Source organism: Tetrao urogallus, assembly GCF_951394365.1.
Source record: "Tetrao urogallus genome assembly, chromosome: 2".
Classification (NCBI taxonomy): Eukaryota; Metazoa; Chordata; class Aves; order Galliformes; family Phasianidae; genus Tetrao; species Tetrao urogallus.
Window position 1 is genome coordinate 23,165,190 of NC_136814.1, and position 25,407 is coordinate 23,190,596.

A 25,407-nucleotide genomic window follows, 5' to 3' on the forward strand; every position below is an offset into this window, starting at 1 on the left:
AATTTTTCCCTAGGCACAAAGATGTCATCATCAGCCAAGGTAAATAAAAAACTTTATTTTTAAATAAATATGAAAAAAATTATTTTTAACTGAATAGTATTTCTTGTAAATAAATGCATTAGGAATTGTGGTTTTGAAACAGGGATGCAGAGCTAAAATTGAGTTACTGCTTACTTCAAAGACTGATCTTGCCATCCCTTACTCAAGGCCTCTGTAAAGGTCTTTGAAATTATGGATAATGCCTCATCAAACTGGATCTTTAGATAGGACAGAGAATTTTGGTGGGTGGTGGGAAGATTCATTTTACTTCTCTGGGTTATGCTCTATTTTTCCGTCTATGTATATTTGCAAATGGAGAGAGGTTAAGAAAGCAAAAAAAAAAATTAAGCTTTTAAACTGTGTGCCAGTCTTCATCCAAGCACAGGTGAGAGTGAGAATTTAGAAATAGTTTTAAGATATTTTGTTTCTGTCCCATAACCAGCAAAAATGTCAACTCGTGAAAAAAACAGCCAAGGTAAGAATTAAGCTATGCCCGTTGGTCACTTTCTAATTTACCTCTGTTGTGAATCTTTTACTTGGCTTTTCACAAACAAAGAGCATCAATGCATGATCTCTTAAAAACTCTGAGCACCTAAATGAAATAGTTCAACTTTCTTATTTAAATAGATTACAGTATGCATATTAATATATACAAGGTGGATTATTGGAGTAGACTAAAATAAATTACTACATGCATAATTTTCTTAGAGAGGAATGTGTTTAAATAAGGCTCTTCAAGTCTTGCATTGTTGCCTAAGATATCAGATTATTAAGAACTGCCAACTAAAAGATTTCTTTTCTCAGCTTTCTGTCTTGCCAATATTAAAACATACACATGCTGATGAGACAAGAACAGAACCTGAAGGTTCTCATATAGTTTCCTAACATGAGAAATGAGTCTCTCCTAAAGTGTATGCTGTTATATCGATCAATCTTGCATTCTGTGGCTACCTGCTGCTGCTGGCTTGCTCAGTCAGGAAAAGGAGCCATCCCTCTGATCATGATGGAATGTGACAATAAAAGAAATCCTTTTCTCGTGTCGCCAAACTACTCTGCTTTGATGTCCTGCAAACTGTACTGAAGCATGCAGTTTCAAAACTGAAGCATGTTACCTAAGTGCATGCTGTACACAACATCAATCTATGCACAGAGGTTTTGTTTCATGCTTTTTTTTGCTGCTAATTAACAAATCTGTAGTCTCAAAATTGTGTGCTGCAAGCAAAACTACATTATAAACAGTTTGATTACTTTCAATCTCCTTTGAATTTTCTTTCAAACAAAACAGTCAGGATTTTTGGAAGCTAGCATAAATTCTTTTAATGTGCAGAAAATTAATTCGAATCCAGTAACTTTACTTTTTTTTCTAATTTACAGAGAAATTACAGATATAAAATATTCTAAATTGATTCATATCAAAAGCATCATTTGAAGACAATAGGAGTAAAAAGGGATGCGTAAGCGGCAGGCATGCTGCTTAATGCCAGGGCTCCTAACACCCACCAGCTGTAGAACCACGTGTAGCAATGGTTACTATAAAAAGAAAACTAATCTGTACTCTCCAGACCAGCTGCAATTTAGCTTTGCAAGAATTAAAAAAAAAAAATAAAAATAAAAAACCAGTCACACTAAAAATACCTGCTAAAATACACAGCTTTGCAATACCGAGTTGCATACAGCTAAAATACCTTGAATACTAATCTTTCCTGAAAATATGCATCTACAATTCTACACGTCCTGCCAAAGATGGGCTGTCTCTCAGTTCTCTCATCTTGGTAGCTATAACGTACGTGGCCTTGATGTTTCTCTGCTATTTATTATGTTACTGCAGATGATGTGAACTTTCACTGAATGATGAATGGGTACCTTTCTGTGCGTGTCATGCCTTAGTTTGCTCTGAGCCTGGCTGAATGAAAGAGAAATACGATGTGGATTAGTGACCCCATGTGAAGCTGGAAAGTCTCACCACAGAAAATGCATTTACTCATGTTTTTAAAGTGTAAAATAGTGTCAAAACATCACTCTACCTTTAACACTAACAAATTTGCAATTAGAAGGGTTCTACCTACAAAGACTTTTTTTTTTTTTTGTATGGACCAATGGATGTATTTTATGACAGTTGTATGTGTATTTTATATCAGCTTTCTGTGCATGCCTGTGTTGGGTTATGTGTTAGACTTTGTTTTGGGTTTACTATCACAGAAGTAACCACTTGTAAGCTATGGTAGTTGCAGAGGGATTTCACCCCCCACCCCTTCCCAGTATCAGCTTAGAAATGCTCAGCTAGTGCTCAGCCAGTTCTCTGCAGTGCAACAACATGTTTGGGGCAGGTGACTTTAAACCAGTTCTCTACAAGATAGTTGCTATTTAATATCCAATTAACAATGGACATCTTGACCCAAGTGTCAGAACGTTCAGCGTTCAGTGGTTAACGTGATTTCAGAAGGCAGATCCTTGCAACTGGACAGATTTGGCTTGAGCAGGATAGGATGGAGGGTAGCTGCAGCTGCTGCTTTTCTGCGAGACCTCCCTGTTTTGCAAACCAAAGAGGAGACAAGCAGCTCAGACGCTCTTTTGTGGCTTGTCAGCTTTTACCTCTAAAAACAAGTCTGTAGTGTGCTGTTAATTAGGTTCCTGCAGCTTGCCTGAGCTGCTCCTTTTGCTGGGCTGCATGTGCCTCACTGTGTACCCCAGCACACACCTCCTACGCTAATGATTACACTTCTTAACTTTGGTGTGCAGGGGCTGTAGGATGCTGCTGGTGTGCAAACCATCCGGCTTCAAAACAGATCTACAAGGAAGTCCTTTTTCTGCCTTTATGCACTTGGAAACAGTAACATAGCAAATTATGGTAGCAGAAGATAATTGCAGGCAGTAATGGGATGGAAGATGACCGTCCTGCATAGCTGAGACCATTTGTGGAATCGGTTTTGCTTTCTTTTATTGATTCAGATTATTTAAGAAGACACTTTGAAATTTGTCACTGTATTAGAATGCCACAAAATGTAGAGAAATGTGGTTTTGCATACTTAGTTCTTGGAATCTTATTTATCTAGCAGCAGTATTACCTGTCTTGTGACCACCCGTGTATGTTCATTGTGATTTCTGTTAAAGTATTATCTGTGAAAAGGAAAGGTTTGAGGAATACCTGAGAATTAATCTTAGATGAGTTTCAGTAGATGAAAGGCATTAGCTTTATCTGATTCGGCACGGAGCCCCCAGAGAGCACGCGGTGGGTGCTGCATGTGAACATCCCCAAGACCTGGGCGCCCCTCTCCTACCAGCAGCCACAGCCTGTATCTGCCTCCTGGGCAATCTCTCGAATTTCCTCTCATAGCACTGAGGCCATGCATGTGAGCAGTTTTGGTCATACCTTCTCTTGCAGCACCTGATACTGCTCCCTCGGTGCCTCTCTCTCGCATGGATTGAGCTGCACCTGCTGCACATTGAGGTTAGTCCTGAGCTCCGTGCATCTGGGCATATGCTGAAGCAGATGCAATGCAGGAATGCTTTTGTAATGCCAATCCAATGAGGGAAGTATTAGACACGCTTCCATATGTATGCTGGAGAGGTTTTGGGGTTAGGTTCTTTGTTTCTCCTTGCAAACCAGGACAATTTTTTTTTCCAATAAAGTCAAATACTAAGAAGTATTAAAATTCTCTGAAAATCCAATAAAGTTATGGATGGAACAAGCAGATGCTTGCTACAATCTTAAAAGGACACTGAACTTTTTCTAAATTCTTTACCAGCAGGTGCTTATAATTGCCTATAAAGGCTATCTTGATTTTTACTTCAGGAGATATTTTTTAAAGTATTAATCATAAAGAATTCATATTTTATTTGCAAGAGTTAAAGAACCTGTTGGTTTGGGGGTTTTGGTTTGTTTGTATTGTTGGTGGGGTTTTTTTCAGATAAAAGGTAATTTTTTCACTGAGATTCTAAACTTGAGTTTGAATTTCAGTGATAGCAGCTCTGTACACGAATCCCTTGTTCATTTATTATAATGTAATAAGAGACATTTAGACATTTTTGGATGGCAATAAAAACCATATGTGAAAGAATTAATGAAAAACATTCACTGCATTCCTAAGTTTGTTTCTTTTTAGATTGTGCTATATTAGTTTCCAGTACTTTTTCTTCTGTTAGTTTTAACTGCGCTGTAGTTCTAGCTTCACAGAAAAGGGCAATGAAACTCACAGTGGAAATATTTACCCTGCTGACAGTGTGTCCTGTCCACCGAGAGCACAAAATCCAGTAACTATTTCAGAACGGTTTTGTTATCAGACAGAGAGATGCTTATTGAAGGTGTTCACGTATCTGAAGGCAAATAGTGACCTGGTCTCTCATATTTCTTTGGGCTTCTGGCCCTTGTATGGGCACAGTGCATGTTATTAAAAAACATCAGTACTGTCAGAAAAATAAATTTGCTCTGATGTATTTGTGAGTTTTATCACTGATTTCTGAAGAAGTCAGGACTTAATTCTTTAAGCAGGAAGGTTTTAGATACTGAGTTTATTCCTACTGAATTACTTGTGTGCAGTATTGTTTTTTGCAAGTCTATTTTTTTTTTTTTTTACAGAAAAAGCTAGTTACTATTACACCTGAATTACTTCAATGTGAATGATAACTTATTACTATCTAGATAGCTAGAGTTTCCACATATGATTTTCATATCACATTATGTAAAATTATTAACCAAAGATCTGTTAAGAAATTGCAAGACAAAACCATTAAATGATTCTAAACCCAGTCAGGTCTTTGTTCTAGCTGCTTTTTCAGACTGTTTGCCTTGCAGCAGCACTTAGCAGTGACAGTGCCTGCCTGCTTCTCTGGTTCTGCTTCTGATACTTGGGTTGGGATGGAGCAGGCAGACCAGCCACCTTGTTTGGGACCCCTGTAACACAAAATGCAGTGATCTGGGCATGCTGACTGAATGCAGTTTTATTTTTTCTCTGTGCAGTTAGCATTGGTTTAAATTAGAAACAGGATTGTTAAGCCTTTGTCCCTCAGGTTAGTGGTCCTATGGAGTTCTTGGACACAGGCCTGAAGGCAGAAAGCCTGTGGGAAAGAAGCTATTTGTAGTATTAAAAAGCATAACTTCACTGGTCAAGCAGCTAGAACGTGAAGACAGATTAATAAATGTACTCTGGATGTGGTAGTTTATTGTATGTTATTAGAGAGTTCTGCTTGGCCAAGCTAGCTGGAGACACATGGGGTTTTTGGTTGCAAGTAATTTGCTCCAAGGATGAGATTAAGATGATAAATGCAAATAGAACTGAGATGCAGTTTTTGAGGTACATATTTTGATGTGCCAGTCCCAGACCTCTCCCTTGCTCTCCCAGACCTCAAATAGTCATTAATAGTTTCCAAGGTCCAATTGTGCTAATGGTTTCTTAAGAATTACTTAGATGAACAATTGTCATTTATCCACTATTTATTTCTATGCACACACATATATAAATAAACATCAACTGTGTATGCATGTTAGACTTCCAATTATGCATACATTTTCTAGCTGGAAAGCACTTAATTACAGTTCAGACTTAGGGAGCTTCCCCAGAGTCTGCCTAAGGTGTGATGAATAGTGATACAAAATGCATTTTAACATTTCCTGTGGTCTTGTAGAAATCAGTAAGAGACAATTAGGTCTTCTCACGTGCTTCTAGGAAACCACTGTGTGCTCCTGGACAATTTCATATGGAGGCTTGTTTTTTTTGGAAGTCAGGATCTTGGTTTAGCTACATCACTGTCTTCAAATTTCAGAAGGATATAAGCAGTAGCTTTCATGTCTCCTGAACCTCTCTTCTCTATAAATATTTCTTTGATCTTTTTTTCTGCTGTTTTCAGTTCCTACTTGTTTTCCTCATTTTTGCCTGGAAACCATCCGTATTCCCCTGAGAATATGATTCACAAAGTAATGAATTGCTTAAGTGTGACCGCATGAGGCTTCCTGTGCTAGTTTCGTGTAAGCACTGATTTCAGCCCTTCAGAGGGTTGTATTGCCATATATTTCTGATGTGTTTTCACCTGCAATATTTTTCACTTGTTACCTTCCAGCTTTTTCCATGAATTCCTGGGTTTTAAACTGTCTTCCAAGAGTGAATTAATCAGCTTTGTATGAAGTGGAATTTTACTGTTTCCTTTGTGCAGCGTTCTCATTTTCCACAAGACCTGATTAAAAGTTTGTCTGTATTAATGGGAATCTTGTTTTGATATAAGGAGATTTTGCAGAATTTCCTTGGTCCTTGCATTCTGTTTGTCCACAGTTCTCTAGTTAAGTTTCGTCCTAGATTCTTGGAGCAGCATGAACCAGTAGTTCCTTGGCAGTCAGCAAGATGCATTTGTTTGCTTGCAGATCAGGCAGGCTTCCTGGGTCCCTCTCTATAGCAGCACCTTGTTTCACCAACAGACTTATTCTTCTCTTTTTAGCAGGCCGTAAACTTTCAGAGAACCCTCAGGAGAGCAGATACTCTGCTTGCTAATGTCTGCTTTCAGTCTGCTGGGACCTATTTGGCTTAGTGTTTACACTAATGAACTTAGCACAGGAAATTTCACTGATGACGTGAAGCTGAGTGACCAAACCGATAGAGTGGAAGCTGGAGATTTAATACAGGAAGACCTAGATGTTCCTGAAGTCTGGAGCAGGAGGAGATAAAATTAAATTATTCAAAGTGCAAGATCATATGTGCAGGAGTTGTTAGCGATGTTTTAGCTATAAAAGCCTGTAAGGTTGTTTGCCAAAATGAGATGGTAACTAAAAGGACTCTAACATGCTACTTCATCACACAAAGGTTGAACCTCTTATTATGAAAACATAAATGCAATCCCATTGTGTGTTGGAAGTAATTCTAACAGACATACACAACCTTGGGGGGGGGGGGGGGGGGTTGAAATAATGCCTCAAAACTCTGGTAGGCTCTCCTCTGTAGTATGTCAGGCAGTTATAGACACCAGTGTTCATAAAAGGCAAATTTTATGGCTGTGTGGAGCCAGACTGAAATTTTATCATGCAAGAGGACAGTCAAATAGCAGGATGTGTGTTGGATCATGTATTTTTGCATCTCTGGGGAAATTATTAACTCAGCCAGAGACCTCTGGGGATCCTGCAGAGCTCTGCGTGGAGATTGCATGGTTCAGCACAGCTGGAGGGCTCCCATGTGAGGTTCATAAGCCTGAGCTGATCCTGCGCACAAAACTGGGAGTATTGGTCCGATGTCCCCTGGCACTTGTGCAAAGACATAGCTGAGGCTCTAGAGGTGAATTATTGCACAGCCAAGCAAGTCTGGCAAGGGCTGTGGATTGAAGCTCAAAGCCGCACAAAAGCAGCTCCAGCTGTTCCCAGACAAGAGCTGGCCTTCAGAGCCGCAGCAATACGGCTGCGTGACGCTGCCTTCTGCAGCAGCTCTGAGCTTGAGCTCTTCAGTTACACAGCACCTGGGTGTGCTGACTGCAGGTTTGGAGCTGTGCTCTTTGGTGGATGTGACCCATATTTGGAAGCACTGCTAGGACAGCAAATGCCGGAGAATCATTTTTTGAGTGCAGAGGATTTTAGAAGTCTCCCCTCCTGCTCCCCTTGCCCTCAAAATGCTTCTGTGCAGCGGATGTTGGAGTCTGAACATCTCTTCATGAGGAGCAGAGATTTTTTTCTTTGATATCTGCTGTTTGCATACTACTAGACACAGAATTGACAAGGATTTCTGGTTTTTTGTTTTTTTTTTTCGCCTCCAAGTTCTTTAAAATTTCTTTCTTTCCTCCTAATACCCATTTATCCATATTTCTGTTATGAGATAAATAGGAAAGAATCTTTAGTTCCAAAAAGTGAAGGAAAAAAAAAAGTTACATACTGCTTTGTAACTGGAAACTGAGAAAGCAGAAAATAAGCAGATTGTCTGGCGCTCTTGAATATGCACTTGAGCCAGTGTGATAAGAAAGAGTTAAATTCCTGGTTTTCTTAACTTGCATTTACAAAAATTTGGCCTTAGGCAATTAGTTTCTCTGAAGAATGGTTTTGTTGATATGCTGCCGTTCCTCTCTAGTATTTCAAAAGATTTTTACATTAATATTATATCTGCCCCACAGGTTATTCTGAGGAAAGGAAATTTACAGCTTTGGACAAAAACCTTTCAATGGGTTTTGTCTGCCTGCTTTTCTTACGCGCCCCCCCCCTTCTGTGGAGAGAGGCTTAATCAAGTCATACCCATTTTGTGTCTCTCTGACAAGTGTGTTAAATGTGTATGTTCAAAGATGATCTTGAATACACACAGCTAGCTAATAAGAGCCAAAAATGTTCTTTCTTTTATAGGGCAGTTCAGAGAGCTAGCTTGTATCTGACAGCCCTGCAGACAGGCTTTTCCCCAGACTTCAGAGGCCAAAGACTTGACTAAATTCCACTTGAAGTTCCTTGTCTGTAGGGTCCAACAGGTGCAGCTACCTCCATCCATATGCATCTCCGTTGCAACTTGTCTCTGCCATTCTAAGCAGTAATGGGAAATTGAAAGCTGAATTTGTGGAATGATTTTGCACTGACTGTATGGAACCAGGAGTGCCAAACCTGGCATTAAATTAATGATTTGACTTGTGAAATGAACGATCTTTCTTAAAACACAGTGTTGCCATTTAAGAGCACAAGCACCAGACTTCAATAGGTAGACCGTTATTGATAACTTATTCTCTGTGTTGATCAGTACTGCTTTTTTTACAAAGTATATACTGTAAAAATACTTTGGTGGAAAAATGAGGCGTACTTAGAATAATTATCTAAACATTTGTGTCAAACCAGTGATAACACAGATCTTTTGCTTTTCTCAGCAATGTACTTGAGCAGTGTACATTCAAAATAACTATTGTTTTTAGTCTAGCTACTGGGAAGTGATTTCCTTTGTTCTTTGTTATTTGATCTGAGGCAATTTTTCTACTGTTGTCAATGGACAGACTCACAGAGGTCTTGTTCAAAGAATTTGTATTTGTTCTTGGAAAGAAGTGGGACAAATGTTTTTCATCTTCTTTGTATTGATTCCTTTGATACTTAAATGGCTCTACTTTCATTGTATTAATATCCAAAGTAAGGAAAAACCTTTATGCATATGCTAATTTTACACTACTCCGTTATTAGCAGTTTTTGTGCAGGAAGAATTTTCTCAGCTTGTGTGCTGGCTTTCAGTCGTATTTGGACTATAACAGGAAAATTCTCATCTCTTGCCTCCAGGGCAGAGCAAACATAAATACTAACAGGATTAAGAGAGACTCAAGACTCAAGTAAAATCAGTTATGGTCTCAAAAGGTTGTTTTCAGCACACTAGAAGTAGAAAATGAGTCACATTAATCGTATCTTGTAAGGCTGAGAACTCAGTATATTTGATAAATTGGGATCTGCTTCCTCAGACAGTTGACTTAGAAAAATAAGAAAAAAAACTTTTTTAAAACTGTAAAAACATCAGGAAATCAAACTGCTGTTTGATCAGTCAACTGCCAAGAACAAAAAAAAAAAAAACAAAACATCTTTCTGACAAATTAAGCCTTCAGTATTGTGAAATCTTCAGGGTGAATATTGCATGTGAGAGAAAGTGTTGAGATGCATAGATTCATTGACCTAGTTAAGAGTTTTCAGTTAGAATGAAAGAAATACTTGGAGTGTATTTTTCTGTCCAAGACTGCTTTGCGTACTTAGTGGATTAAAATAGTAGCAAATTTTTCCCTGTCATTTTATTCTGGCTGTAAGATAGAAGTGAGTTGTTTCTTATCAGATAGATCATGTCTCTGTAATCTAAATGGTGTAGATAATTCAAATTCAGAGAGGACGAGGACACTGGCTTTGAGGTTGGTGAATATGTTTCTGATGTGGCTCACAACTGTTTGTCAGTCTTTGCATCTGCTTTCTCTTGCTTTTATAGATCTCCAAGTTTGGAGTGAGCTATTAAAATATAATTCAGTGGGAATAAAGCTCAGTTTCTCATAATTTTGATTTGTAGATATGTTTAGATATAGATATGTTTTAGGTGCAAAACACAGATTTCACATTTATGCAATCTGGATAATAATCTTGCAACTTAATTCAGGAAATACTGGTAAGCATTACCAGGGCATTTATAGAAAGTTTGTCTCATCTTTATTTTTTGAAAGTAATATAAAAGCAATTGTCCTGAGATTTTTACTTTTATAACTTGATATTAGTCACATCAAATGTGATTGGAGGGTTCTTCGGATTATATTACAAATCCATAGCTATTCTAATTCAGTCTTAATCAGCCATCTACACTTGGGGAACTCTTGAGTTCTCTCTGCTATGGTTTTCAAATTTTACTTAAAAAAAACAAAAAAACAAAAACAAAAAACAAAAAAACTTCTTAACAAAGTATTATATTACTTTAGGTTTGTGAAATTAACATTAACAGTGGATACTAATCACCAAAGAAGCGATCGAAGGAAGTGTGATTTTTAAAAAGCATTCAATTGATGCAAAAGTTGTGAAATACTTGAGTCCCCCTTAATCAGTATATTTTGAAATGCAATTCCTGTGTCAGCGGAGTTGGAGGTATTGGCAGTTATTCTTGTGAGTTTGAGGCCTGATTTAATTGTTACACTGCTGTTTTTGCTGCACATGTAGAGTGTAAAGACCTTAATAAGTCTTTGAAAGTTTTATTTGTAGGAATTTTTTAATTTTTTTTTAAAGTTAGAAAATTGCTATTTTATTAATAGTAGAAGGAAAACCCTCGTTGGATCTAATCTCATTTACTACTAGGTAGTCTGGAGGGGTGGTAGGCCTGCAAGCAGCTCATGGAACTGCAAGAACAAATGCCAAGTCCTGCTCATGTAAAGGAATAACTACAGCAGGGATGCAGGCTGGGGATGAAGAGGCTGAAAGAGCAGCTCTGCAGAAAAGGCCCTGGGAGTGTGAGAAGGCAGCCAGGTGCCCAGCAGGGCTGTGCCTTCTCTGCTCTGGGAGATCCAGCTTTGAGCCAGAAGACAGACTTAAAGACCTTCTGAGGTCTACTTCAGCCCGAAGGATCATATCCTTCAGTGATTCCATGATTATTTATTTATTAAATTTTGCATCTTGATTTAGATATAAAATTTATCTTAGCTCTTTAATTTGCATGTCTAAAATGTTACATGCTGTCCGTTCAGAAAGTTATGTAAATTCAACTAGCACTTACTGTGCCTGTGTTGTGTGTGTTTGTTGTTCCAAGCCTTTACCAAGCTCACTTCTCAAAAATAGTTGTATCAGAATCGTTTTTGCATCCCTCTGCTTACTACTACTTTCATTTGTGCTCCTTTCATGTGTAAACTTGCCATGTGATTAATATGATTTTGTTTGTTTGTTTCCACAGAGGGAGAATATATCAAGATGTTCATGCGGGGTCGACCAATCACAATGTTCATTCCTTCTGATGTAGAAAACTATGATGATATTAGGACTGAGCTGCCTCCTGAAAAGTTAAAACTGGAGTGGGTGTATCCTTGATATCAGTAGCTATTTCTTGGTAGCTTGTTTGATTTTCTTGTCTTGCCTTGTCTTTCTTCTTCATTATGTAGCCTTGTCTTCAAGGGAGGAAGATATTTAAAAACAAGCAAACAAAAAAGCAATAGCAAAACAGTTAAAGCAGTTTGTCAGTAGTTTATAATACATTTTTAAGTTGCAGAAACAGAAAACCTTTACTTTTTTTTACTGTTGAAACCAAGTGCAGTTTATTTTTAGGAAGAATATTGCCTTTGGAGAGTTTCAAAATTCCTCCCCTATATTCTCTATAAGATAGACTGTAATCAGGAACACAGTTATTTTTTATTTTGTGTACGTAACTGGAGATTTTAGATCAACAGAAGCTCTTGAATAAGATCCAAGATTTCTCATAGCTTCTATCTATGGGAAACGATTGCAGTAACCATCTGCCCAAAGTTTTTTGCACTAATTTTGTTTCAACTCTGAATTGAAGGGATTCATTTATTGGGGAGAGCGGTGTACTTTATGTAAATAATTTTTTTCTGAGGAGATGAGTAGCTATGTGGCTGACAACAATTCTTCAGGCTTAGTAAATCTGGAGCTCATAGCAAATGCTTCTGCACACATTTGGGCCTTCTTTCATGCCTTCCCATCTCTACAGAATCTTCTAACAAGTTTTGATTGTATAATTAAGCTTTTTAGTCCTTCTGTAAAAGAACATGTCTAGACAGCACTTCAGTTGATGTAATAATCTGAAGCTTGATCCTTCTGATCTTGCTGAAAGCAATAAGTTTTTTAGAAATATTGATGACGCACTGTCATATATCAGGAGATGCGTACAGAGAGAAGCTCTCTCAGCATATCCCATAGCAACTAAGACATGTATCTTTTTTAACTATCCTTTCTTAGTCATTTTAGGAAAGATGATTTCCCTATTATTTTCCTGCTTTTATTGGGGGAAGCTAATGATACTGGATACTCAGTTATGAAGAGAAATTGTGGAGCTAGAGTCCATTCAACTTTGCAGAAAGATTGTAAAAGCTTAGAAAATAAAGGAGGAATTTGGGTTTACTAGTCTGATCATAAAGAAAACTGAGCTCTTACTCAGTCTTTACGAAGCTGTGGTGCCCTGCCTTTCCTAGTGTCACCGCTCCTCAGTGCTGATGCTGGCACTAATATGACCATGGAATGAATTGAGTCAGTTGCTGATCTGGCTGAAATGCAATCTTTTTTGTGGAGTTAACTTTCAGCTGGATCAACTCATTAATTTGATTTGTTCCATAAACACACAAGGAGCACAACCAGCACACTGGAGGAAGGTCCGACGTACTTTTTCAGCAGCAGCAAGAAGTTTGGACTGGTGAAAGCTGATCATGAAATCATACCATCAGCTAAGTATGTGCAAATCCCAGTGTGGAAATGCTTATTCAGTGTCCAAGGACCTCAATTTCAGGTTAAACCAGTTCTGTGCTGAGGGCTAATTAAAGTGAAATATATCTTGTGTAAACAAAATGCCCACATGTTTTTATAATCTGTTTAAGAAAATATAGTCCTAAATGAGACTGGTATGTTTCTGTTTGTAGAATATCTTTTAGATATGATGCTGAAGAAAACAATGAGGAGAAAGCTGGGAAGTTTTTGAAGCAATAATATTGATTTGTATGACGTTGAACAAAATTGGCATTCGGTTCTTGAGGCACAAAGTTATAGCTGCAAATCTTGTAGTCATGCAAAGGCTGATAAGTCTGCAAGCCAGCCATAAAATCCAAATATAATTGCAGACTGAAGCCTGTGAACTTTATGAACAATACATGGGACAGTGATTCACCGGGTATTTTAGTGATGCCAATTTTTTGCAACTGAAACATTTGATTTGCAATCAAGTGTTCGGTAGTTCAATCTGTATGCTTTGTTTTGAACACCTTTTATTTCTCTAGCAATTACCTTCTGGATGGTTGTTTACAATCAGGCTTGCCTTTGATATTACCTTTCTGCAGCATGCCATTTACAGGCTAAATGATGAACTGTGGGAATAAACATCTTCCAGGCAAGAAGAGAGGGAAAAAGTTTTGAGGTAGGGTAGGGCTTTTGGTGTTTGCTTGTTGTTGTTTTGGGGAGTAGGAATATTTTCAACAAATGATTGCCAGAACTATAGGTTCAGTAGAAAACACCCTGCTGTTCTTTGCCCTGCCCTGTCACTTGGAAAAGAACTAAGTGACTTGGCAGGATAAAGTAGTTCATGGGGAAATCTGAGCTCTTGAGTGTGTCTGCTTCTTGAGTGATTTCATTTTAATTTAGTTTGGACATCCCTGCTTTATGATACAGTCTTGCTTCAATTCAGAATTGTTTAAGGAACCTCTGGAATTCCTAATAATAGGAGAATGGGCTGCTATAGTAGCTGCTGAGATCACCATTAGTGTTACTAATGAGTGACAGTGACTTTTCAACTTCCTTCTCCCAGTGTAAAGTTACTCAGTTCCTGGAGGGAATTTCTGACTCTTTTTTGTAAGCTTATTTTTAGCACTGGTGCTTTTCTTTGTAAGAATAATTCAAGTCAGCAGTAACAATGCTATTAAATTCTATTGTTCAATGAGATCACTTCATGGGGCCATGACTGTTCTTATCCACTTCAAAACAAACAAACAAAAAAACAATAAAATCTGTGTAGTACGTCATTTTTTATGGCAAAACAGTTCTTGTGATTGGTGAGAAGCCTTCACAATATTAAGATGGTTACCTCTGAATTTCCCTGGTTGGAACATCAGCCTCACTGAAAGATAAACATTGAAATTTAGTATAAGTTAAGCATCAAATTTGTGGCTTTTTTTGTTATTTTTGTTTGTTTGTTTGTTTGTTTTTCTGTAGAGAAAGGGCAATTATTATATTAATGCATCTCTGCTACTTTGTTCTGAGAGTTTGGTGACGGGAAAACGTTCTGTGGAGCAGCAACACTTCTTGTTTTGAGGAAAGTAAAAATTTGTCTCGCAAAACAGGTTATGGCTTTGCATGCCCTTAAAAATGCTGCCACTGTTTGGTACTGTAATTTGTACAGGGATTGAAGGAAAGGAATGGGCTGAGAAAACAATTTTTTTATTTTTGCAGCATTGGTGAATACTGAAGCTCAGTAGTGGATGCCAAAATATTTAGCCATAGCTTTGCATGTTAAACTGCTACAAAAGGATGAATGTTCAAAGATGTCAGTCTCAATAAATCCTTGCCATTGCAGTCCTTGCTATATTCAGGAGATGAACACAATCTGCCTTTCTTCTTTGAGATGGCATTTAGACTAGTGTTCTCTGTGTTTCTGTATAGAAATAATATTTTCATTGGCTTATAGCCCATCATTTCTGAAAGTTCACTTTGTTTTGTTTTGCTTTTGTAAAGGGCCATTCTAGAGTTTCTTTTTGTTCCACTGATATTTAAAGGTGGAAAAATTGGTGAGAAGTTAAATGGTGATAAAGAAGAATTAGAAGCATCCTTTCTTCTCATCTCACCATTCTGTTACATCAGTATTTCTCCTGATATCATTTGTTAAAGAAAACAGTGAATAATTTCATCTTCAAAGTCACTGTATTATTCTACAATATGGGAATCTGTTTCCGTTTCCTTGATCTTAAGGCACTTAATTGAAGACTGAACGCATTATCCCTCTTCAAACCATGGTTTAGTTACAGTATTTAATGATTTTGTTTAATTTTGCTAGTGTTCTAGTGGCATAGTATTACTGTAGTTTAATGAGACTACATAAGAGGAAATAACTTCATTTACTGGTAGCATGCAGGGGTTTTTTTGGGAGTGGAGGGTGACATCAAGAGGGGTGTGGTGGTATTTTTGGTAGAAAGGTAGCCCTTGTCCGAGAATAACAGAGGCCAGGCTGTCAAGTGGGGAGATACTAGTTTAGATGCTCCAAAATTTGGCCTACTATGCCTGCTTTTAATAAGAGACGGCTAGCTTGAGCCATTCAAATTTCTCCATGTTGGTCTTTGACTTTGTCCTTTCTTTCTGATTATCCAAGAGCTTGGTATCCTTCAGCTAAAGTTGCATGTTTTTTCTTTCTTGTTGCAGATGTATTGGTGCTGAATTGGGAACCTCTGTCTTGTGTGTTGTGCAGGACATAACAGGAAAGTTTGATGGTTTTTTGTTTGTTTGTTTTTTACAATTAAGATCTCAGAGCTACTACTGCAGTCTGAGTGATGATTTTAATAGTGCTTAATGACTGTGGGACTTGAAAAACAAGTAGACCACCACATTAATAGTCTAAATGGAGAAAGTTGCACCAGTTTCAAAGTAATAACAAGTTGTAGTAAAATTTGATCGTGGCTAACCAAGTCTGGATTGTAGAGCTTAAAAACTGAATGTTGTAGGGGCAGGGAAGTAATTCAGGCTTTTTAGAAAAATCATCCGTTTTATGTATATTGGGTTGTTTTGGGTAGACTATTTTTTTTTCACTATCAGTTCCTTTTAAGATTTATTTGCTTTAAAAATACTCTAAAGCATTCTAAAACACTATTTCCTGAACTTGGCAGCTGCTGTGCCAAAGTTTGCATTTTTCTGAAGGAATTTTCACATGCTTGTTTTGAAAAGCCAAACAGAGCCAACACACTGGTCCCCAGCATGGAGGTGCCCAACTCTACTGCTGTTAAAGGTGTTAAGCCTGGATGGTGACATCCTGCTGCTACTTCATGAAAATTCACATTGAGAATTTCTGTAAGGTGACACAGTTACATTTGTTTTACCCCAGTGCCTTACATTTTCACAGCAATGATTATCACTTTTTAACAGTGATCGCTTTTCTGAAGTCTTGATTCTTTTTAATATATTTTTTTATTTTAATATTATTTTTTTATTTTAATATATTTTTAAACTGTTACTAAAATTGTGCTGTAGTTTCAGAGGAAAACAAAAATGGCACTTTGTGACATGAGAGATCCCCAGGAAACATCCTTTCTACGGTTGTTGTTTCTTATTTTAATGTGATATACAATGATTATAAAACCTTGACTTAAAAAATATGCATATAGATATGGGTACCGTGGAAGAGATTGTAGAGCCAATGTTTACCTCCTTCCTACCGGAGAAATTGTATATTTCATAGCATCAGTTGTGGTACTATTTAATTATGAAGAGAGAACTCAACGACACTACCTGGGTCATACAGACTGCGTTAAATGGTTAGTATAAAACATTTGTGTGTATGTGTGTCATAATTCAGTAAGGCGTTATTTTAATTCTTTTACTGTATCTGTGATCTCATTAATATCATCGCAATTGTAGTTATTCTTTTGTTTCATTTGTCTCAGTAGATTTCACTGTAGTGAACACCATACAAATGAACAGAGCTAGAGTACTCCACACTAGCTTAGTGTTTCTGGCTTAAATTTAAAACCAGATATGCAGACACTCTAGAAGTGCCAGATTAGAGATGGAGTATCTGAATAAGTTGTTCTAAATACATACTCCAAGAATTATAAACTGACATCAACCAAATTTTTAGATCAAGCAGCTAAAGGCAATATGGCAATTTGTAGACTTAGGGAGAATTAGAAAATCAAATGGAAGACAGATGATAATTTTCTCATTTTTGAATAGTGCCCCATCCAAGTATTTAGACCATCTGAGGTAAGAGAAAGACACTTGCAAACAAAACATAAAAGCAGGAAAATTGAAGCCAATGTCGTTGTTGATGCAAATGTAGTTAGTTGGTCACTTCACAACATTAGTCTGAAAAGTAGTAGAGAGCTTTGATTTGAATGGTATATCCTTACTATACCTGAGTGGAAGAAAGGAGTTGCTGTCTAAACCTCTTTTCTTCTAGCCTGCTTTCATAACTGTAATTGCTTCCTGTGGGAAGAATGCCACCAGACTTGTGTTATTTACATTCTTTCAGAAACTTAGACTGAATTTTAAACATTTTGGTGTCTATCGTCCTGACTTATTAATTCCCCTACCTACTGTTCCATCTTGCCTGTTGTCTTAGTTTCCTCACCTTCGTAATTTTACAGAGGAAGCAAATGACAAGGCTAGTAAAAAAATAAGCAGGAGTAAGAGGATGTGGACTTGGAAATTATTGTATCTGTTTGTTTTTGTTGTTTTTTTTTACATTACCTTCAAAGCAAAAGCAGATTTTGACTTACGCTGAGAGTGTACCACATTGGAGATTTTCGTTAGAGACAGTAGTCCTTAACTCCTGGGTGCACGTACCCTTGACCATCCTCCTAGCTGTTTTTTGGATAGCACAAACCTGTGCTATCCAAAGCTTTGGGCATATGAAGTATGCTGTAGTGCTTATAAAAATGGCAAGTAACTATATCTAGGAAGTTCAACATGAGACAATGTGTATTTTGTTACAGTAGACTCCCAGTATAGTGCAAACCTGAGATTTATTTCTCTGAGCACATGTGGAGGTGGCTCTTGTGGCACTCCTGGTTGTATGCCAGCAGCCATTACAAAAGCCTGATTAACACAGGATTTTGCAGTATTATATGTGACAAAATAGTCTGACAAAGAAAATTTTCAAGCTGTCTCATTAAAAGTGGGATCTAGGATCACAAATGACTTCATGGGCTTCTGTTGAAAAGTAAAAATTAAAAAAAAAAAGAGAAAAAAAGAAAAAAACCTCTCAGTTCTGAAGGCTGATGACAGCAAAAGCAAGTCATATTTCTGTCTGTCTTAGTCTTGCAGTTCATCCAGACAAAATTAGAATTGCAACAGGACAGTTAGCTGGAGTGGATAAAGATGGAAGGGTAAGTAATAGAGCTGTTGAGCAGTAGTGTCTTGTTTTGAAAATCAGGGAAAATTGTTTTGTTTTTCTTTTTAATTTCATGATCACCTTCTGTTTGCAGTTTTTCTTATGCACTGCATTTAGTGAGATATTTTGCTATTTCCAAGGTTAACAGTATATATTTCTAGTGATAGGTATTACCACATAGGCACTCAGCCATACATCAAAAAGAGTAGAGGCTCATAGTCTTCAATCTGTGACATGGAAAATTCATATTTAATCCTGCAAGCAACTGTGAGCCTTGTAATTGATTTGTAAGGCTACATCACTTGTTACATCTCTTTCAGTGACTCTTCTCCCAGAGGAAAATAAACCCCGGTTCGGTGGGTCCATGTGCTCATAAGGCTTCATGGGAAGGGAAACCAACTTTGGGAATCTGTTGAAAGTGCGTCAAGCTTTGCTAGAAAGCTTGCTCAGTGAAGGACAAGCATAGTTAAAAGTTCTTGTCCGTGGTGAGCTAAGTTGAATAATGAGATTATCTTCACAAAGGTTATAAAGAAAATAACACAGATGCCTTGAAACATAGAAACACATTAAGTACATCCCTTACTCAAATGTTCAACATCTTTTTTCTTTTTTTTTTTTTTTTTAGAAATCTCTGTGGGCATTGTATAGATATTGTTGTAATTTGTTGTAATTTCCACTGAACTTTTGCTTAACTATGTGGTTTTTTCTGTTTTGGTTTGTTTTTTTTTATGGTGAATGCTGTCCCTAAGCCAATTCCTACTTAATTTGTAATTGTTTTGCATTTATGAAGCTAACCTGTTTTGGGGTAGTAGTTAGATGAAATATACCTTTGGAGGTTTTCCTTGAGTGATTGGTTATAATTAGGTGACTCAGTACAACTAGGGTTGTGTTTTTTAATATTATTTTCTGCATACTTTTATATTTTAAAAAATATGTTATAAAAAATATGTTTTCAGTTGTGCAAGGTGTTTAAGTCTGGGGTTTGAAATTCAAGATGGCTCTTCCATTATTTGTTCAATGGTTTAAACTGCAGATTTATGTTCACAAGTACCAAATGCCCACATGATATCTGTAGCTCCCACGCAGTGGGCAGAAGCTGTCTCAATTCTTGCCTCTTGAGGTTCAAGACACAGTCCAACAGCAGCAATGACACAACTCATCTGCATTTCACCCCAGTTTGCTGCTTGGATAGCATGTCATAACCTGATGGCTTCATTGGATGCTTTTGCTGTCGATGACACTGTTTGTCCCATTGCTTTTGCACAGCCCTTGCAGCCCCATGTTAGAGTGTGGGACTCAGTGAGCCTGGTGACACTGCAGGTTATCGGCCTGGGGACTTTCGAGCGTGGAGTTGGGTGCTTGGATTTTTCAAAAGCGGTAAGACAGATGCTGCTATTGGGGTATATAACTGATTTGTCTGACCCTTCTGAATGTGATTGCCTTGCTGACCTGCTTTGGTATTAAAAGCGTGTTAGTAAAGTCTCAGTGTACTCTATAAAAACAGCTGACGAGCGAGGTGAAAAACAGAAATTGCAGTTGTAGAGTTGTGGCAACAAACAAGCTCTGTGAATAAATAGGAGGCACAGAAATACCTTGGCTGGAAATTGAAACCTGCACTGGGCTTGGTGGTTGGGGTGGGACAAGACGGAGCTTTTATTTGTTTGGATGTTAAAAACAAGCATGTTACTGAGCTTCATGGACATGTTTTAGTGGGCTCTGATGGAAAGGGTAGCTTGGCTGCTTGCACTGCTGTAATAGGATTTTATCCATGAACAGGAAATTAAAAAAAAAAAAAAAAAAATCAATTTGTGCTTCGTAATTTTACATAGAATAATACAAATCTTATAAGTGTTGTTACTGTGCCCACAAAATTTATCAGAATAGTAAGAAATGAAAATGTGTTGTGTTGTTTGTCACTGATAAAATTCTCATTTCCAATTTGCTGCTGAGGTTTTTTTTTTGTGTACAATACATGTATTTTAATCCTTAAGCTGCCTTCGCGTTTTTACCAAATCACTAGGAGGTATCAACCTCCTGAAAATCCACACTGCTATTCTTGCAGCAGCAGAGAATTGTTGTTTAAAAACAAAACAAACAAACACACACACAAAAAAAAAAAAGACAAAAAAAAAAAAAAAAAAATCACCAACACAAAAAAACCCAAACCCAGCTGTATTTTGCTTACACAGAATTACAGAACAGAGTAGGTGGTAAGAGACCTCTCGTGATTGCCTCATCCAAGGCAGGCTGTGTAGGACTGTGGAGGACCGGTTGAGTTTTGAGCATCTTCAGACACCTGTTGAAAAATAAATGCTTATGCTCTCTTGCTGCTATTTCACCAAACATCAAAACATTGCTCAGTTAGTTATGTCTTTGTCTGTTATGAAATATAAAAAAAAACCCAGCCTATTTTATAAGTAAGGTATAACATAAAATTATGTAAGAAGAAAACTGTAATTTCTAATTCCTATCACTGTAACAAACCAGGAACCTTTTAACTTTAAGGCAAATAAATGCATGTGCCACCATTCAATTAAAAGAAGAAGAAAAATAAAAAATAAAAACCCAATAATCTAAGGAATTTGGAATGTTAGCTTTTATTAAACTGAAAAAGTGAATGTGAAGTACCTAGAGCACCGTTTTTATCACATAATCCCACTAACCCACACAAAAGCAGTCTGTGTTGCCAATGCTCTCTCAAGGGTTTTTTCCACTTAATTGGAATGTGTTTGCGTAGTACTGCTCATGATAGCATTAGTATTGGGGAATAAAAATTTCAGCCACCTTTGTTTTATAATTTGTTAGAGAACGTGGTCTGAACTGCACTAATCAACTTTAAAATAAACAAGGCATCCTCCAAATCTTTCTACACATGTGCTTGAAGCAGCTGGCTAGTGCAAGTATGAGCCGCTTCAGTTATTTAACACTGTAGATGTGACATTTTTCTGCTTCTGTAATCACCATTTTGTTTTGAAAGTGTTACTTTGCTTCATTCAGTTTTACCAACTACATAACGAAGCTGGTCAGTACTTAATGCTCTGTGAGGAAAAAGATGAGGTGCATACTGCAAAGTTGTGTGTGTGATGGTCACCGTTAAGAAAGAAAACCACATTGGAACTGTGTGTTTTTCTGAGACTTGAGGAAAAACAATGTGTTTGCATAGTAGAAAAAGGGAGAAACATTTATGCTACTAGAATGATAATTATATATATTTATTTAGAAAATTTAAAAAAAGAAGAACGGGGAGGGAAAGATTTGGCAAGATACTCTAAAGCTTTCCTAGAATATATTTTGAAACATGATGATTTGTTGTGAGATTATGGAAAAATATTTCTTACCTGTAAGCAAAAAGGAGATACCAGATATACTATCATATAATTCCTTACAAAGGACTTGCTTTATTTATATTTCTACTCCTGTGTTTTTTAAATGTAACTGCTGTGCCTTGTTTCTGAATATGGTTTGATAATTCTTTGCTGTTTTCTTTTAGGATTCTGGTACTCATTTGTGTGTAATTGATGACTCTAATGAACATATGCTCACTGTATGGGATTGGCAGAAAAAATCAAAAGTAGCAGAAATAAAGGTAAATATAACACAGATGCCTATTCTAAAGTACAAATGCTTTTATTCTCAAAAATACAATAATTTTGTGAGACACAAATTTGATCTTAATTAGAATACTGCTGGGTTTTATAAGGGCACAAAAGAAATGTGTTCTTAACTTGTACATGGGAAGAGTTTTGAATATTGGAACACATAATTAAATTTTACTCTTATCCAAGGGCTAATCTAAATAAAGCACTCCTCTAGTCTTTTCTTAATTAAAAAGTAATAATAGTTCCTGGGAACTTTGAAGGACCTGAAGTGATGATTCAGTGTATAATTCTTTATATTAAAATATATGTATGTTTTATTTTCATTTTTCTCTGAATTAGGTTGCAGACATAGATTTGTTGGGTAGATACACTTCTGTAGATTGCCATTTGTTCTGCTTTCCTGATTCCCTTGTGAGCTGCTGAATTTCTGGTTGATGAGAAGTTTTGGTGTAAAGCTGATTCCACTGGCAACACCCAATCCAATAACAACTTGCTGAACTCCCTGTTTTAAGACATCTTGCTTGCAACAAGCAAACAGATAAATATAGATGTGGAACTGAGTTTTGGTTTGTTTTTTTTTTAAATTTATTTTAGTCATGAATCAGTGTGTGAAATACTCTATAAGCAAACATTTCTATGTGATTACAAACCTGCAAATTCAAAAATCAGGACTTGGGGGCCCATTTTCCCTAAATCATGTGTACCGATAGTAACTATGCACTGTTCTATAAGAGTTAATGTAATTAAACGTCAGCCTTTGTTTTTATTTTAATTCCTTGCAGATATTTAATATCAAGCTATTCGGCACATTCTGTAGATTTCCTTTCCCGTTTTATTGATATTGCGTTCTGACTACTTTTACCTTTACCCTTCAGTCCTTAGTGCTTCAGAACTGGCTAGCAAACAAATCAGCCGTGACAGCTTCAGTTATTCATGTTTAGGACTTTATCTTAGAATGTCTTGAGCACCTCACCAACAGCTGGGTTCAGTGTGAGCAGAGAGTTTCCTCCCTTGAGCTAAATGCATTCATAAACAACAAATTAAATTTAAGAAGATTGTTCTCCTCAAGTGAGCCAAAAATATTGGAGTGGGATGAGGCCAAGCTACAGTTCTTGCCTGGGTGCTGATTCAGCAACACTTAAGTATACTCTTTTAAGGCACGTGCTTAAATACCATAGAAGTAAAAGGGCATAAATGAATTTATATAAGTGTTATGCAGAACAATTACCTCCAGAAAATTACCTCAAGTTAAGGTTTGTAGAGTTTACTTTATAAGTCAGAAAAATGACCAGTCAGTTTGTTTGTAAAATTCATTGGTAGGGATATAATATTCGCTGAGGTGTTAATTATTCAGTAGAAGTATATGCGACCAGTAAAACTACAAAGGATGTACAGCATGTTTCAGAGCTTTGAATTGAGCAGGCTTCTTTTTGACTCTCTTTTATGGAGAGAGAAAGAATGCAAAGGAATTTTTATAGAATTTCAGAAAGAGAATAATGTATATAATCCTGGTATGCTACGGTTACCTGAGTTATTTCTATCATAGTTTTGTTACTCAGAAAAGTCTGTGCAGAAACTAAACAGTGTTCAATACAAAAACGTGTTTTTGTATTTCACTCAGTTCCCATGGCAAAATTCTTAGCTATGCTAAAAAGCAAAGTTCTTGTGATTTGGAAAGTGAATATAAAGCACAGACTTTTTTACTGAGATTTGATTTTAAAAAACAACAAGCTAAAAAACAAGTATGAATAGATGATACGAAAAGGATTTGTGCAGTCATTCAGCCAACCAGTTTAAGAGGGAATTTACAGATTCTTTCATATATAGAACAACCTGTGTAGCTCCTCCTATCTTTGTTCTGAAACCTGGGATTTTACATGAGTTTCTAGTAAAAGTAGAATAGAACATCTGAATAAATATTATTTGGTTTATTTCAGACTACAAATGAAGTTGTGCTCGCTGTAGAATTCCATCCAACTGATGCAAATACCATAATAACGTGTGGCAAATCTCATATATTTTTTTGGACTTGGAGTGGCAATTCGTTATCAAGGAAGCAAGGGATATTTGGGGTAAGAATGTCTTGATATCAGGTCAGTTTAAAATCAATAGAATCGTCTGCTCATGCTTTCTTCAAATTTGTTTTGTTGTCACCTCATATAGATTGAGCAGAGTGGTAAACAAACAACAAAAAGGTTAAATTCTATTTATGTATATTCAGGATTGTATGGGTGTGGATACATTATTCTAAGTATGTAGAGTACAAGCAATTATCCCTTTCTCTTGCTTATTTTGTTTCAGAAATATGAAAAGCCCAAATTTGTTCAGTGTTTGGCTTTTTTGGGAAATGGTGATGTGCTCACTGGAGACTCAGGTGGGATAATACTTATATGGGGCAAAACTACTGTAGAATCTACTCCAGGAAAAGGACCTAAAGGTAGGATACGTTCACAGTTAATCACAGATTAGACAGTCTGTAGAAGACAAATATAAAGAATTGCATTAGAAACAAAATAGGAAGAAAAACCTGGCTATTAGTAACAAGTCATGCTGAACTCCACGTCTCATGAATTTGATGACTTAATAACAATCTGGAGTTTCTCTTTGCCCAAAGTGAAAGAAAACTAAACTTTATCTAAATGTTTTCCATTTTACAACTGTGCAGTTAATCATATTTCCTTTCATCCTGTGGTCTGAATGAGGCCATGGATTCGGTTTGAGGATTCTGCAGGCTGCATTTGTTTCCTAAGACTTATGTTATATCATACTTAGTCCAGGGGATACTGTTAAGAGGACTTGTGTATGAAGGGAAAATGTAATCCAGCAGTTATGCAAATAGGAGTGTCTGATTAAGACAGCACTCAAGTCTTGGCTGTAAAGGATAGTTTTAAACCCATTTTATTTGAAACATGGGTTAAAGTTACTCTTTAAGACAAAAGGTTTTTAGAAACGAAAGAAAAAGTATTTGTTATCCAACATATGCAGACCTGGAACAGTTGAGCCCTAAGGTAACTTATAAATTCAAGGATAATTCATTTTACTTGGCAGCTATTTCAAACACTCTGATTTAAATTGGTATGCCAGGAAAACATTCATGTAAAAAGCAAATATTTAAAGGTAAGTCTGCTTCTGTAGGTAGACCTTTTCTTGTCTTTCAAAAAAAATGCAATGAAAAAGTAATTTAACAAGTTATCTGATGTTTAATTTTGAGGTTCATTTTGTGCAAAATAACATTTTCCATATATAATCCGAAAAGTTATCAAATACAACATTTATTTACATCAGTTTAATCGAGTATGAGATATTTTAGTTAGTTCATCACATCAAATTGGTAACCAGACTTGATCTCAAACGCTTTTTCACAGCATAAGAGCATGCTGACTTGAACAGACTTCAGCTGTAGCCAGAGTCAGATGAATTATGTTGGCATTTATGTGGGTGATGTTTCAGGGTTTCTGTGTTTACTACTTGCATATGTGCAAATCTTCAAAGCCCCAAAATCTTCCCTTGTTAAGATATACTTTCCTACAGCAGTTCTTTTCAAATAAACACCCAATTAGAATGCAAGAGATTTCCTTTAATGCTGT

The 25,407-nt window shown here is 36.7% G+C and overlaps 1 protein-coding gene across 1 annotated transcript in view; it reads left to right on the plus strand.

Annotated features, from left to right (window-relative positions):
- EML4 (EMAP like 4) overlaps nt 1-25,407 on the plus strand; it is a gene marked incomplete at both ends in the record, with an annotated part of 91,392 nt that overhangs the window by 41,965 nt on the left and 24,020 nt on the right. The window contains 9 exons of the mRNA XM_079549900.1: nt 14-39; nt 482-514; nt 11,364-11,487; nt 16,495-16,644; nt 18,147-18,216; nt 19,488-19,598; nt 21,712-21,807; nt 23,758-23,892; nt 24,122-24,257. Of these exons, the coding sequence (XP_079406026.1) occupies nt 14-39; nt 482-514; nt 11,364-11,487; nt 16,495-16,644; nt 18,147-18,216; nt 19,488-19,598; nt 21,712-21,807; nt 23,758-23,892; nt 24,122-24,257 (881 nt within the window). The remainder of the gene's footprint in view (nt 1-13; nt 40-481; nt 515-11,363; nt 11,488-16,494; nt 16,645-18,146; nt 18,217-19,487; nt 19,599-21,711; nt 21,808-23,757; nt 23,893-24,121; nt 24,258-25,407) is intronic.